The sequence below is a fragment of the Lithobates pipiens genome, unplaced genomic scaffold (assembly GCF_037356315.1).
Source record: "Lithobates pipiens isolate NorthernLeopardFrog02 unplaced genomic scaffold, aLitPip1_a1.2 Scaffold_37, whole genome shotgun sequence".
Classification (NCBI taxonomy): domain Eukaryota; kingdom Metazoa; phylum Chordata; class Amphibia; order Anura; family Ranidae; genus Lithobates; species Lithobates pipiens.
In genome coordinates, this window is record NW_027507825.1 from 8,260,680 (window position 1) to 8,276,627 (window position 15,948).

The window sequence follows — 15,948 nt, forward strand, 5'->3', positions numbered from 1 at the left end:
AAGAATACCCATTGTTCTAAGGAGAGCTGCAAGACTGTAGGCATTGCCTAAATTTAAAGAGTTGGTCGCACCACTTATCTAGAAACTAAACACCCAAGCGCAGCAGATTATACTGTTTTTTTTTTTTTTTAAACATTTCAATGGGTCACGGGATCACAATCACAGTCAACTAAGCAGCGATTTCAAATAAAGTCCGTATTGGTAGGATTCTTTTCATGGTTTTAATTCTTCAGTAAAGCCCCATACACACTATCAGTTTTTCTGCTGAGTTTTTCCTTCAGATTTACCAAAACCATATAATATGAGGTCAAACCTTAGAAGTTTCAATGTGTATGCAATCAGACAGGCCCTTGTACTACATGGTTTTGGTAAATCTGAAGGAAAAACTCAGAAGACAAACTGATGGTGTGTATGGGGCTTTAGAGTGTGTTATGATGTACAAAATTACACTGGAAACGCATCATGGAGGATTTTTGGAGTGAGAAGATTGGACAGATTAAAAATGAGAGCTTGTTGTGGTACTGAGGTTGCACACTCGTTTTTTGAATGGGTTTTCCCATCACACAAAAAGCAGATCCCAGTCCCATAAGACTTGCTTCAAAGGCGCGTTACATCCCCTTGTATTTAGAGTAGATGTATCCAAATCTGGTAGAGTTGCGCATGAGGTCTTTGTTCCTGTAACACGGGAAGTACGGAGTGGAGCACTCCTCAGGACCTTGGCCTGGTTGGTCATTTCGAGGGTACATGTCTGGAGTTGCTTTGTGTCTGCGAATCCATTCCTCGAAGATCCTACAAATATTGATGAATATGTGAAGATATGCAAAATCCAGACAAAAAAAAACAATGAGGGCTGTACTGAAAGAAATGCAAAAGTGGACATAACTTTTTTATAAATTTACATAGGTCATTCAAATGTCACATGTTGGTAGAATAACTCTTCTTAGGAGCTCTTCTCCTTTTTCATAAATGTAAATAATGGATTCCAAGCAGAAGAAAAAGTGCCAGCACTGAGGTCTTGATGAAGGAGAGGTGTAGGTGTCACATCACATTCGGCTACCCATCACATTTTGCTAACCGCTGGAGTGCGCATGCGCACGGCCATATGCGTTCCAACACTGTTGTAAGACAACGCTTTGCCACAGGGCCATGTGCCACGCTTCGTGCACGACCTTGCTTTGCTCGGTATAACTATAATCTAACTCTATGTCCACTTGGATGGTGGGTCTTGAACCTGGACTCAGGGGTGTGGCCACAAAATACTGGGCAAGGGCAGATCGCCACAATGTTGAAACGCATATGGCGGCATCGCGCAGTCCAGCGGGTAGCCAAATGTGATGGCTTGCGATATGTGACGAAACACAGACTGTCCAGCATTCACAGAAGGCTACAAAATGTTTCTGAAGATGACACCTTTGACAAGAGCAATGTCTACCCATGGATGAAGAAGTTCAAGCACTTGACCTCTGGGAGGATTTACCCCTTTCATGACCTGGTCAAGAAAAGACACCAGTCACTTATTCACTGCCATTAATGGTGAAGGGATTTATCACTGTTCTGAAATTTTTGCAGTGGACAATCTTTTAAATATTTTTTAAAATTTTATTATTCTTTATTAACTGAATCGGCATCATGTTACGTCGGTAACATATTCGGGCAGTAGAGAGCGCGTGCGTGCTGCCCGAGGCATGCGCAGGACCCCTGCTTGCCAACGGAGCCGATGTAAGCGCCCGGCGGTCGCGATCACAATCACTGCCGGGCTCCCGCGATCGATCGGGGCACACAGAGAACTGGGATCTGTGTGTGTAAACACACAGTTTCCGGTTCTCTATGGGGAGAACAGACAGATCGTCTGTTCATACAGAGTATGAACAGTGATCTGTCATCTCCCCTACACAATCCCCATCCCCCTTTACGTTAGAACACACACACCCCTTGATCACCCCCCAGTGTTAACCCCTTCCCTGCCAGTGACATTTTTACAGTAATCAATGCATTTTCATAGCACTGATGGCTGTATAAATGACAATGGTCCCAAAAATGTCCGCCATAATGTTGCAGTTCCGATAAAAAAAACGCAGATCACCGCCATTACTAGTAAAAAAAAAATGTATAATAAAAATGCCATAAAACTATCCCCTATTTTGTAGACACTATAACTTTTGTGCACAATAATCAATATACACTTCTACATATTTTTGGTAAAAAAAAATGCAGTAAGAATACATATCGGCCTAAACTGAGGAAAATATTTTTTTTTAAATATATTTTTGGGGGATATTTATTATAGCAAAAAGTAAAAAATATTGTGTTTTGTTCCAAATTGTCGCAATTTTTTTTGTTTATAGCCAAAAAACAAAAACCGCAGAGGCGATCAAATACCACCAAAAGAAAATAGGATTTTTGTACTCACCGTAAAATCCTTTTCTCTGTAATTCACCTACCGACACAGCTCCTCTATGTAACTAAATGGGTTGTATAGCCTGCCATTAGGAGAAACTAGGCAAAATTGTTACACAATACACAGAACTTTAATCCCGCCCCAGGGGGGCGGGCCCCGTGCGATCAACCCTCCTCCTGCTGCTAGCTGCTTCAGTATGACAACAAGCAGTATAACGTAGAAAAAGGAGGGGCGGGTGCTGTGTCGGTCGGTGAATTACAGAGAAAAGGATTTTACGGTGAGTACAAAAATCCTATTTTCTCTTATATTCACCGACCGACACAGCTCCTCTCTGTAGCTACATGGGAAGCCCACAAGCAGTGCCAAACGAGGGGTGGGAAAAACAGCATTAAAACCTTCATCCACCATTGCAAGTGGGAACTAGTGAAACTAAACCCACAAAAAAAAAAACAGCAGTGTGTGAAAACTCCACCACAAAACCGGGCATCCTCAACAGGAGTGATCCCCCAGACCGCAACACTGCGGAAGCAATGTAACAGTGCAATAACAAAACAGTACTGTGTTTTTATTGAAAAACCAGGGAAAAAACTCAATAGCAACTACACGGCCGCCAGCAAAACTTTGCAGCCAAAACCACCATCAGCCGATGCACTGACATCTACCTTGTAAAACTTGGTAAACGTATGGACAGACGACCAGGTCGCTGCCTTACACACCTGAGCGGCAGGTGTCGGAAGGCCCAAGACGTTCTGATTGCTCTTGTAGAATGGCTGTGACTGGAAAGGGAGGCACCTGCCCCTTCAAAGCGTAGGCTTGGACTACAATCTGTCTGATCCACCTGGAAATGGTGGCTGACGAGACCGCCATGCCTTTCTTAGGACCAGCCACCGAAGCAAACAGTGAGTCTGACCTCCGAAAGGAAGCTGTGGCAGACAAGTACACCTTCAGAGCCCTAACCACATCTAGAGCGTGAAGGGCCACCTCTTTGGGGTGCTTCGGCTTAGGACACAACAATGGTAATACAATATCCTCACTGAAATGAAGGGCCGTGACCACCTTCGGTAGAAAGGACGGTTGCGGATGCAACACCACCTTATCCCTGTGGATGGCCAGATAAGGCGACTTGCAGGACAAGGCCGCCAGTTCCGAGACCCTCCTGGCTGATGTGATGGCCACTAGAAAGACCACCTTCTGTGAAAGGGTCAACAGAGGGATCTCCCTGATATTCTCAAACGGCGGCTTCTGAGGTGCCGACAACACCAGGTTCAAATCCCATGGAGGCAACGGAGGACGCACCGGAGGGACTACATGTCGAACCCCCTGAACAAAGGTACTCACTAATGAGTGAGACGCTAGGGGTTGCTGAAAAAAAGACAGCCAAAGCTGAAATTTGGCCCTTGATGGTGCTCAATGCCAACCTCTGGTCTACACCTTGCTGAAGAAACAGCAGGATCCTGGATATAGAGAAGAAGCGCGGATGCCACCCTTTCTCCTCACACATGGAGATATAGGCCTTCCAAGTACGATGGTATATCTTCCTGGAAGAAGATTTCCACGCTCTCAGCATAGTCAGAATCACTGAGTCTGACAGACCCCGGCTCCTCAATACCTGGCTCTCAACAGCCAGGCCGTTAAAGCCAGCGATGGTAAAGCAGGGTGAAAGATTGGACCTTGAGATAGGAGGTCCACTCGCAACGGCATTCGCCAGGGAGCGTCTGCCACCAGGCACACCAGGTCTGCGTACCAGGCCTGCTGAGGCCAATCTGTGGCAATCAGGATTACTGGAATCCCCTCGGATTCCACTCTGCGAAGCAGACGTGGCAACAGTTTCAGCAGAGGAAAGGCATAGATCAGCAAGTACTGATCCCACGGAGCCACCAGTGCATCTGACGCGTCTGCCCACGGATCTCTTGTCCTGGACACGAATCTCGAGACCTTCCGATTGAGCCAGGAGGCCAATAGATCCACCTCTGATGTGCCTCATTTCAGGCACAGCAGCCTGAATATGTCCGGATGCAATGCCCATTTCCCTGGGTCCAGCATCTGTCGACTCAGATAATCCGCCTGCCAATTTTCCACCCCCAGGATGTAAATGGCTGACAGGGCCGGAACGTGTCGATCTGCCCACTGAAGTATGTGAGCGACCTCCCAAGCAGCGGCGGAGCTTCTCCTTGCTAGGCAAAATAAAAACTGAAGCTGTTAGCAGCAGGAGGAGGGTTGATAGCACGTGGCCCATCCCCCTGGGGCGGGATTAAAGTTCTGTGCATTGTGTAACAATTTTGCCTAGTTTCTCCTAATGGCAGGCTATACAACCCATTTAGTTACAGAGAGGAGCTGTGTCGGTCGGTGAATTACAGAGAAAGCTCTATTTTTGGGGAAAAAAGGACTTTAATTTTGTTTGGGTGCAACGTCACGTTAACTGCAATTGTCAGTTAAAGCGACGGAATGCCGTACAGTTTAGCTGTTCCGTCGAATCTTCTTAGAAAATTCGACAGACACCATAAGTCTTCAATGACCGACCACAATTATTTCAGATTTTCAGATGAATGCATTTTTTAACTAAACAAAATAAATAAAAAACGAATTTCGGGAGGAACTAAATAAATGTATTTTTCAGACGAAAAACAAAATTCCGAAACCAAATATTTCAGTGTGCACATGTCTAATTATTGGTTAGTTATTATTTCGGATTTGCTCATTTTTGGGTTTTCACATTTTCGGATTTTCGTTCTTTTGAATTTCTGATTTTCAAATTTCATGATGTTCACATTTCAGATTTTCGTTCTTTCACATTTTTTGGATTTTTGAATTTCGGATTTTCGTTCTTGCAAATTTTCACTTTCAGAAAAATTCATTAAAACGGTTTTCTTTAATTCAAATGTTTCCGAATTAACAAATTTGTCGAAATTTTGTTGAAAAAAACAAATTTTGAACTAAACAAATTGAACATGTCCTGGGAACTGACACTGAAATCGCTAGTGACACTAATACAGTAATCAGTGATCATACTACACTGTCACTGTACTAATGACACTGGCTGGGAAGGAATTAACTTCTATGGGCGATCAAGGGGTTAACTGTGTGCCTAAAAGTGTGTAATGGATGGAAAAATATAAATGTTATACTCAGCGCTGCTCCAATAAACAATAAACACTAATACAATATATAATAAAGTGCCTACATCAGTATAATCAATGACATGATATTATTTAAAGAGGAAGTAAACCCTGATGAGTTTACTTCCTCTTTCATTCCCTGCAAAGGCAAAGCATAATGGACTACTATGCATCGCATCACATCGCATAGTAGTCCATTATGTGTCACTTACCTGACACAGGAGCCAGCGAATTCGCTGCTGTCCCCTGTAGCTCCGCCGCTGTCATTCAGCGAAGCCGCGATGACGTCACTCCCGCGCATGCGCACGGGAGCCTACACGCGCGGCAGCTCCGTCATTGGGAATGCCGCGCTCAGTGCGCCGTAGACAGCGGTGCCTGTTTTCGGGCAAATATCTCCTAAACCATATAGGTTTAGGAGATATTTCTTGGACCTACAGGTAAGCTTTAATCTAGGCTTACCTCTAGGTCAAAGTGGTTTGTAAGGGTTTACAACCACTTTAAATGGCCGCGATTTTTGTTTTTAAAAGTCAGCAGCTACAAACACTGTAGCTGCTGACTTTTAATAAGGACACTTACCTGTCCAGCGAGCCCGCGATGTCGGTCGCGCAAGGCGTATCCGTCCATCAGATCGGCTGCCTGGGGCCTCCATTTTAACAAAGGGAAACAGGCAGTGGAGCCTTGCGGCTTCACTGCCCTTTTCCTACTACGCAAGCGCGAGTCGTGTGACGCTTTGTGAATGGCCCCATTGTTTTCTGGGACACACACATGTCCCAGAAGGCAACAGGGTCACTCGCCGAAGAGGAGGAAGTGCCGCGGAATAGGAAGAGGCTGATTAGGAAGACTGCTTAGCAACAGTGGTTTCAGGTAAGTTAAAAAAAATTAGAGGATGACGGTCTATGTGGACAGCGTTACCCTGGATGCCGGAAATACTTAGATGTGTCTGTTTTAATCATCAACCAGAAAAGTTGCTAAATGTTGTACCTTCATTAAATGTAACCGTATTGCTACACTTATGCCGCGTACACACCACCGGACCTTCCGGCAGACCAGGTCCGACGGGATTAATCCCATCGGTAATTCCGATTGTGTGTGGGATAATCTGATTGTTTTTCTTAAAAAAAAATAAAAAATAATCAGACGGACCTAGAAATAGAACATGTTTGAAATCTGTCCGACGGACTCAATTCCTATCGGGAAAACCGTTCATCTGTATGCTGGTCCGACGGATCAAATACAACGCAAGGGCTGCTATTGGCTACTAGCTATTGAACTTCCTTTCTGAGTCCCGTCTTACGTCATCACGTTCAAAACAAATGGACTTAGTCCGTTCGTGGGTGGCCAAGTCTGTATGTTCGGAAAGTCCGTCGGAACTCCGTTGAAAGTCAGTCGGGAAGACCGTCGGACCTAGTCTGCCGGAAAGTCCGGTCGTTTGTGCATGGCATTAAAGGCTCCTCTCTTCTCCTTTATACTCATTTGTGACGCGGCGCTGCTTGTATATCAGAAAATGTTGCTTGTCTTGCAAAACGCTCTCCAACCAAGGTTTTACTGTAAAGTCCATCCATATAGTCATATGGTGTGTTGAACTTGTGCAAATGATGCAGTTGCTGTAGATGGTTGGTGTAGATCTTGGTGACATTCCATGCACCTGTTATTAAATTTAGAATGGCGTCCCCCCGTAAAAGTCTAGGGCTGTTGGATGTGATCAGTATATGGGTGGAAATATCACCTTCCTTCCACCGATATATTAGAGACGTCTGGTATATCCTATATCCAAATATAGTTATCACCTTCCCAAAACTTTCCCGGTGATTGGATATCCATATTATGTGTGTGGCAATGAAGAGGAAAGGATATATAGTGTACTTGCATCAAACTTTTTAAATCGTGCAGAAAAACACCGCCTTGGCGTGCAAACAACCGTCACCAGGTCTCCTCAGCTCAAGTTGTTTGCACGCCAAGGCTGAGTTTTTCTGCGTGATTTTGCCCTTTATATTGTTAACCACTTCAATACCGGGCACGTATACACCTTCCTGCCCAGGCCAATTTTCAGCTTTCAGCGCTGTCACACTTTGAATGACAATTGCGCAGTCAAACACCACTATACCCAAACAAATTTTTTTATCATTTTGTTCCCACAAATAGAGCTTTCTTTTGGTGGTATTTGATCAAATCTGTGTTTATTTTTTGCGCAATAAATAAAAAAAGACCGAACATTTTGAAAAAAAAAAAGTTTTTCTTTGTTTCTGTTAATTATTTTGTAAATAAGTACATTTTCTTCTTCAATGATGGGCACTGATATGGCTGCACTGACAGGCAGTGATAAGGCAGCACTGATGGGCACCGATGAGCACTGATTTTTTCGATTGAAAAAGCCCATGGCGTGCAAAACACACCCAAAAAACTTCCACCTGGTGCATAAAAAAAAGTGCACACACATAAAGAGTGAAACACTAAAAAGTACAGACGGTGTCTGATGTCCTCCACAAGGAAGGACCATACCCTGATCCCCCGGGGCGTTAGGCTCCAGACAGGGACTGAGGTACCAGACTCATCAGTGGTCTTCCAGCCAAAGCCGGAAGACCTCCTTTCCCCGGGAGGACTGCCGAAACAGAACCTCCTAGGTACTTGGTACTATGGGGCTTTCCCGAAGGTAGGCCCCCCAATGGAGGTTGGACCAAGCCATAAGGCCTATGTCCGCTCTCCCAAAGACTTTCAGGATTGGTCCGAGGACCGACACCCTACTCATCACACGTGCAGTGACAAACGTGACAAAACACACACAAATAAAATAAATAAAAAGTGAGGAAAGGGATAGTGAAGAGGAGAGTGAAAAGGTGGCCATTGTGCAATACAATGACCAGGCCCTCCAGCCAGGAATCAAAAATTCCTCTGGTCCTAGCCAAAAGGCCGGGCCCTAGAGGCAGGTGTACTGATAGGCGTACTGATGGGCACTGATTGATGGCACTGGTATGCTGCACTGATGAGCACACATAGGTGGCACTGATGGGCACTCGTAGGCGGCACTCATGGGTACTTATGTGTGGCACTGATGAGTACTTATGGGTGGCACTGATGGGCACTGATAGATGGGTACTGATGGGCACTGATAGATGGCACTGATGACACTGATGGGTGGTATTGCTGGGCATCATTGATTTTATTTGTGCCATAGACGTGCCAGTGCTCATTTTTTGGGTGCTGATTGGCATATGTTGGGCATTAATTTGCACATGTGGATGGCCATGAAGTACATACCTGGCCATCCACATGTTAGGTGCTTCCCTGGTGGACCTGGCGGCTTCCCTGGTGGTCCAGTGTGGGCATCCGAGGGGGACTGCGCTGATAAACAATCTCAGACGAGAGTGAGGAAAAGCCGATCAACAGCTCTTCCTGTTTACATCATGATCAGCCGTGATTGGACACAGCTGATCAAGTGTGTGTCAGACTGAGATATTGCACCAACGATCGCTGCGATGCACGCCCCCACGGGCACGTGGCGGCTGTTATCCTGAAGGACGTCATATGACGCCCAGTCAGGATAACTGAACCACGGGGAAGTGGTTAAGTAATATCATGTCATTTATTATACTGATGTAGGCACCTTATTATTTATTGTATTTGTGTTTATTTTTTTTTATAGGAGCAGAGGTGAGTATAACATTTATATTTTTTCACCTTGCACTACAGCAGCAGCCCAAAGCACATATTTGCATTGTTATTTATTTTCAGTTACAATTGTCTCCATAGCGCAGGTTTTTCAAACGTATTCACAATGTGTAATGTATGTAATGTGTGCTGCTTTTATTTACTGATCTGATTGTTTTGTCTCCCTGCTTTTCAGTGAGAAAAAACAAACAAACAAACAGGCAGATCACTGTTCACAGTACTCCAGAGCTCTGTGTGTTTGTAACCACTGAACTCTGTTTTTTATATATATATATATATATATATGTGATTGGACACAAAACGATCAGCAGGTCTCGGAGGAAATCATTGGCTGAAATCAGGGGCGGACTGACCATTCGGACGCTCGGGCACTGTCCGAGGGCCCCATGCCACTAAGGGGCCCCATCAGGGTTGCCAGCCTCAATAAAACCAGGGACAGGGTGTTTTGTTTTAAATTCCAAGATTATAGCTGCCCCGTCTCTCCAGTACCTTTTCAGTGTGTGTGTTTGTATTCTGTGTGTGTATACTGTGTGTATATACTGTATGTGTGTGTATACTGTGTGGCCCCATAATCTATTGCCTGGGGTCCCCATAATCTCCTATTGCCTTATTGCCTGGGGGCCCCATAATCTCTTATTGCCCGGGGCCCCATAATCTTCACCTATTGCCCGGGGGCCCCATAATCTCCTATTGCCCCATAAGTTGTCAGTCCGCCTCTGGCTGAAATCTGCTGCCAAACTCGTGCTGTGTCCGACCACGGCGGGGGGGGGGGGGGGTGCATGCATGCGCACCCCAAACCCGTAAGCAAACCGGCAACATACATGTACGTTTCCGTGCCTGCAACTGCCACCCGATCACAGTATATTTAGTGCGAGCGATCGACAGGAGGTTAAAGAAGAGGGAAACCAACCTTGAAGACCAACCACATCTAAAACATATAAACATTCTGTAGCCTTAAGTAGATGTCAGACGGCCTGCACTCTTCCTTTGTCAAGAACTCGGTGACAACACGTTGATTCTGCTTGCAATCCATTACCTGCAATGAAGCAGAAGAAGAGCTCCTAGCGAGGAAGAGTAATGCCCGTACACTACACACAAGCAGAATTTCTGTCTGAAAAATCTTGGATGGTTTTTCTGGCGGAATTCCGCTCAAGCTTGGCTTGCATACACACGGTCACACAAAAGTTTGCTTCACTTTTGACCGCCAAGAACGCGGTGACGTATAACACTACAACAAGCCGAGAAAATTAAGTTCAATGCTTCCGAGCATGCATCGAATTGTTTCCAAGCATGCGTAGGAATTTGTACAGACAATCGGAATTTCTGATCTGAACTTTTTCCGACCAAAAAATAGAGATCCTGTTCTCAATATTTTGCTGGCTGGAATTCGGCAAGCAAAAGTCAGATGGAGCGTACACACGGTCGCATTTTCCGACCAAAAGCTCTCATCGGTCTTTTGCTGGCCGAATTTCTGATCGTGTGTATGGGGCATTACTCTGCCAACATGTGAAATTTGAACAACCTATCAATAAAACGTTTAGGCCAACTTTTGCAACACTTTAGGGACAGCCCTCGTATTGAATAAAAAACACATAATACTTTTTTTTTTGAATGTCAACATGGAAACTGCAACTTAACCACTTCCCGCCCATCCCTTTAACTACTTCAATACCGGGCACTTTCACCCCCTTCCTGCCCAGACCAATTTTCTGCATTCAGTACTGTTGCACTTTGAATGACAATTGTGCAGTCATGCAACGCTGTACCCATATGACATTTTTATCATTTTTTTCACACAAATAGAGCTTTCTTTTGGTGGTGGTTAATCACCACTAGCTAAACAAACAAAAATTCACCAACAGTTTTTCTTGTTTCTGTTTTAACATTTTGCAAATAAGTCATTATTCCTCTTCACTGATATGGGTACTGATGAGGCTGCACCGATGGGCACGGATGAGGCTGCACCGATGGGCACGGATGAGGCTGCACCAATGGGCATGGATGAGCTATACTGATTGTCACTGAGGAGGCTGCACTGATGTAACCTTTTTGTATATTCTTACTGTATACAGACCATAATTTTGCTAGGAAGTAGGTAGCAGTTTTCTTGTTATAGCTATATATTCCAAACCCACCCACGAGAGATGGACGCTGACGATTCCCTGATAATGTGCCATGTAAATGCTGCCTTACCTCTTTACCTCATGGAGGCAGGGGGGGAGGAAGAGCTGGGGCCACTACGGCGAGCACACAGGGAGACATTCTCCTCTCGGCTGAACAGAAACAGGAAGTGTGTCCTGAGACATAACTGGCCAGGGAGTGTTAAGACTCCCTGGCCAATAGGGGCTTCCTTTTTAGTTGGGAGAATAATGAGAAAGACAATAGCGAATATTCACACAAGTGGATGGGCTCAGGGTGCAGTTCTCTGTGCCCCCGAGCCCACCCTTTTTTGAAGCCTATTAGAGCCTCTGGCTCTAATCATGTGCTTCAAAAAAAAATTTAAAAAAAATTGGAATCCATGCGTCCCGCATGTTGATTAGGGGGCTGAACGCACTGCTGGTTTCTTTGTCAGACTCCTACATCGCTGCCAAGCTCAGTCAGTATTAGGAGTGAGGATTGAGTTGTGAAAGTACTGTAATGACATTTATCTCCAGCAGTCTCAATAAACATGTTCCCACTCTCCGACTGCCTCCTGTAATCACACCGGTAGTATGTCTGCAGTCTATGACAATTTTCTGTAACATGACAAATACTGAATACAATATATGGCCCTTTGGTGATGTCATAGGCCGTAGTTGAAGGCCCATGTATCCAGTATGTTGCCCGCCTCTGATGTAACAGATTTAGAGATAAAACTTACTTGTCAACAAAACAATGGTGCAGTACAAATATAGGATCGTTGCTGGAGATTGGAACCTCGCCCATCGTCCCTCCAAGGAAGTTATGGACCTGGTTATGCATGCCAATCTGCCGCGTTACCCCATCTCTAGGATTTATGAAGCCTACGAAGATCATAATACAATATTACAGTCATCTGATTACATTTACTGTCAAGCTGCCGTATCCTGCTCTTTTGCCTTATTGGGTCTTGGGTAAGACTAGCTAACTTTGAGTTTGGCAAATAAAAAATGAAAAAAAAAAAAAAAACATGGTAAGAAATGGTTATTAATATCTGCATCTAGGATGTGACATAAACCCACTGTTGACTTCTGGGGGATTTATTGTCGCTGAGGGGTGTAATTTTAGGGAAGTCTATTGTTGGGGGAGGGGGGGTCCACTCTTGGAGGGGCATCTATTGCTATTGTTGTTGACTACCGGGGCATCTATTGTTGCTGGTTGCAGATCTTTTGCTGCTGGGGGGGGGGGGATCTATTGTTGAGTCCACCCTACAACTAAAAATCCCTGCATCTATAGACATCCACAATCTAACATTAACCTATCTAGCCCTATAAACATGTATACATACCTTGTTTGAAGCCGATTTAAACCTGAAATCCAGCGGCGGAAGCTCTGCAGAGGACACAGCTGACAACGGCTGTGAAATGAATGGGGAGTGACGTCACTCATAGATTATGGGGCTTCCAATGTTGGATGTGTCCTCTGCACCCGCCTCCACAGCAAAGCCGTGTCTGACAGCTCAGCGTGGGATTGGATCGGAGCGACTTCAAAATAGGTATGCATAATGTTTTTTTTTTCTATTCAGGGCTAGATAGGTTAGTATTAGATTGTGGAGGTCTATTGATGCAGGGATTTTAGTTTTAGGGTGGACTTCTACTTTAACCACTTAAGCCCCGGACCATTTGGCTGGCCAAAGACCAGAGCACTTTTTGCGATTCGGCACTGCGTCGCTTTAACTGAGAACTGCGCGGTCGTGCGACGTGGCTCCCAAACAAAATTGACGTCCTTTTTTCCATTTTTTATTAATAATTTATTTTTTTACTAGTAATGTCAGCAATCTGCGATTTTTATCATGACTGTGACATTATGGCGGACACATCGGACAATTTTGACAAATTTTTGGGACCATTGTAATTTTTACAGCGATCAGTGCACTGATTACCGTAAAAATGACACTGGCAGTGAAGGAATTAACCACTATCTGGCTAGGAAGGGGTTAAGTGTGTCCTAGGGAGTGATTCTAACTGTTAAGTGGTGTGGCTTTGAGAGACATGTCACTGATCATAGCTCCCGATCACAGGGAGCTGTGATCAGTGACAGTGTCACTAAGCAGAACAAGGAGATGCCTGTTTACATTAGCATCTCCCCATTCTTCAGCTTCATGAGACGATCACGGGTATCCCCCTGGACACCGAGTCAGCGAGACCCACAATCCTACTCACGGAGCTCGCGGCAGGGTCGCACGCACCGCTCACGTGACCACACGGCAGCAATTTCAAATGGACATACAGGTACACACATTTGCCCAGCCATGCCATATTGCTGATGTAAATGTACATGCGGCGATCGTCTATTTCTTTGCATATCAATAGGGGGAACCTTGCTTCTTGAACACCACATGGCCTTAAAATCTAACTCCATATCAGGGCTATAAAATCACTACAAATAGCCATGGCAACACACACCACCTCTTGTTTATATAGCATAATATGGAGTTAGATTTTAAGGCCATGTGGTGTTCAAGAAGCTATTGCTATTGATATGCAAATAAACCGTATTGGTTTAGAAGCTAAACAGAGCTCAGGATATGATGTATCCTTGTGGGAGCACAGCCACTTGTGAGACAATAGTGAATGATTATCAGCTATTTTCACACTGAGACCCGTTTTCCGATTTGCCAAAAGGAGTAGAGATCCCATTAGCCTAGGAGGAGGAGGATGGTGGAGACGCATGGCCACCCTTATGCAGGGGACGATGTGATCGGAGTGACAGGATGGTGGACACGGTGGATGGAAGGACGGGCACTGAGCTGGGAAAACATTTTCCAACTCTGCCAGAGGCACCCCGTGGCAATAAGAGAAGAGAAGCTGTGGGCTCCATCCACACTGCTCAGAGGCTGAGCCCGAACACCCTCTGTCACCCATCAGGGATCGGATCTGGGTCAGCGATCAGGGCAGGAGATCAGGCTGTGTGTGCTGATCTCGGGGGGGGCCAGTCTGTGTTGTATTGGATGTGGCAGGAGGCAATGGATCCCCGCCAGCAGACTACCATGTCCTAGGAGGAGAGGTGAGTGGATCCCCGCCAGCAGACTACCATGTCCTAGGAGGAGAGGTGAGTGGATCCCCGCCAGCAGACTACCATGTCCTAGGAGGAGAGGTGAGTGGATCCCCGCCAGCAGACTACCAATGTCCTAGGAGGAGAGGTGAGTGGATCCCCGCCAGCAGACTACCATGTCCTAGGAGGAGAGGTGAGTGGATCCCTGCAAGCAGACAACCATGTCCTAGGAGGAGAGGTGAGTGGATCCCCGCCAGCAGACTACCATGTCCTAGGAGGAGAGGTGAGTGGATCCCCGCCAGCAGACTACCATGTCCTAGGAGGAGAGGTGAGTGGATCCCTGCCAGCAGACAACCATGCCCTAGGACAGGGATATGCAATTTAGCAGACCTCCAGCTGTTGCAAAACTATAAGTCCCATCATGCCTCTGCCTCTGGGTGTCATGCTTGTGGCTGTCAGAGTCTTGCTATGCCTCATGGGATTTGTAGTTCTGCAACAGCTGGAGGTCTGCTAATTGCATATCCCTGCCCTAGGAGGAGAGGTGAGTGGATCCCCACCAGCAGACTACCATGTCCTAGGAGGAGATGTGAGTGGATCCCCGTCAGCAGACTACCATGTCCTAGGAGGAGAGGTGAGTGGATCCCTGCATCCTAGGAAGAGAGGTGAGTGGATCCCCGCCAGCAGACTACCATGTCCTAGTAGGAGAGTTGAGTGGATCCCCGTCAGCAGACTACCATGTCCTAGGAGGAGAGGTGAGTGGATCCCCGCGTCCTAGGTAGAGATGTGAGTGGATCCCTGCCAGCAGACTACTATGTCCTATGAGGAGAGGTGAGTGGATCCCCACCAGCAGACTACCATGTCCTATGAGGAGAGGTGAGTGGATCTCCGTCAGCAGACTACCATGTCCTAGGAGGAGAGGTGAGTGGATCCCCTGACAACAGACTACCATGTCCTAGGAGGAGAGGTGAGTGGATCCCCACCAGCAGACTACCATGTCCTATGAGGAGAGGTGAGTGGATCCCCACCAGCAGACTACCATGTCCTATGAGGAGAGGTGAGTGGATCCCCTGACAACAGACTACCATGTCCTAGGAGGAGAGGTGAGTGGATCCCCGCCAACAGACTACTATGTCCTATGAGGAGAGGTGAGTGGATCCCCACCAGCAGACTACCATGTCCTATGAGGAGAGGTGAGTGGATCCCCTGACAACAGACTACCATGTCCTAGGAGGAGAGGTGAGTGGATCCCCACCAGCAGACTACCATGTTCTATGAGGAGAGGTGAGTGGATCCCCTGACAGCAGACTACCATGTCCTAGGAGGAGAGGTGAGTGGATCCCCTGCCAGCAGACCACCATGTCCTAGGAGGAGAGGTGAGTGGATCCCCTGACAGCAGACTACCATGTCCTAGGAGGAGAGGTGAGTGGATCCCCTGACAGCAGACTACCATGTCCTATGAGGAGAGGTAAGTGGATCCCCACCAGCAGACTACCATGTCCTATGAGGAGAGGTGAGTGGATCCCCTGACAACAGACTACCATGTCCTAGGAGGAGAGGTGAGTGGATCCTCTGCCAGCAGACTACCATGTCCTATGA

At 46.2% G+C, this 15,948-nt stretch overlaps 1 protein-coding gene across 1 annotated transcript in view; it reads right to left on the reverse strand.

Moving 5' to 3' along the window:
- Positions 1–319: 319 nt before the first annotated feature.
- LOC143956461 (tyrosinase-like) overlaps positions 320–15,948 on the reverse strand; it is a 48,363-nt gene continuing 32,734 nt past the window's right edge. Inside the window, exons 4-5 of the mRNA XM_077466640.1 lie at positions 12,041–12,182; positions 320–789 (exon numbers count right to left, since the gene is read on the reverse strand). Of these exons, the coding sequence (XP_077322766.1) occupies positions 609–789; positions 12,041–12,182 (323 nt within the window). The 3' untranslated portion in view covers positions 320–608. The remainder of the gene's footprint in view (positions 790–12,040; positions 12,183–15,948) is intronic.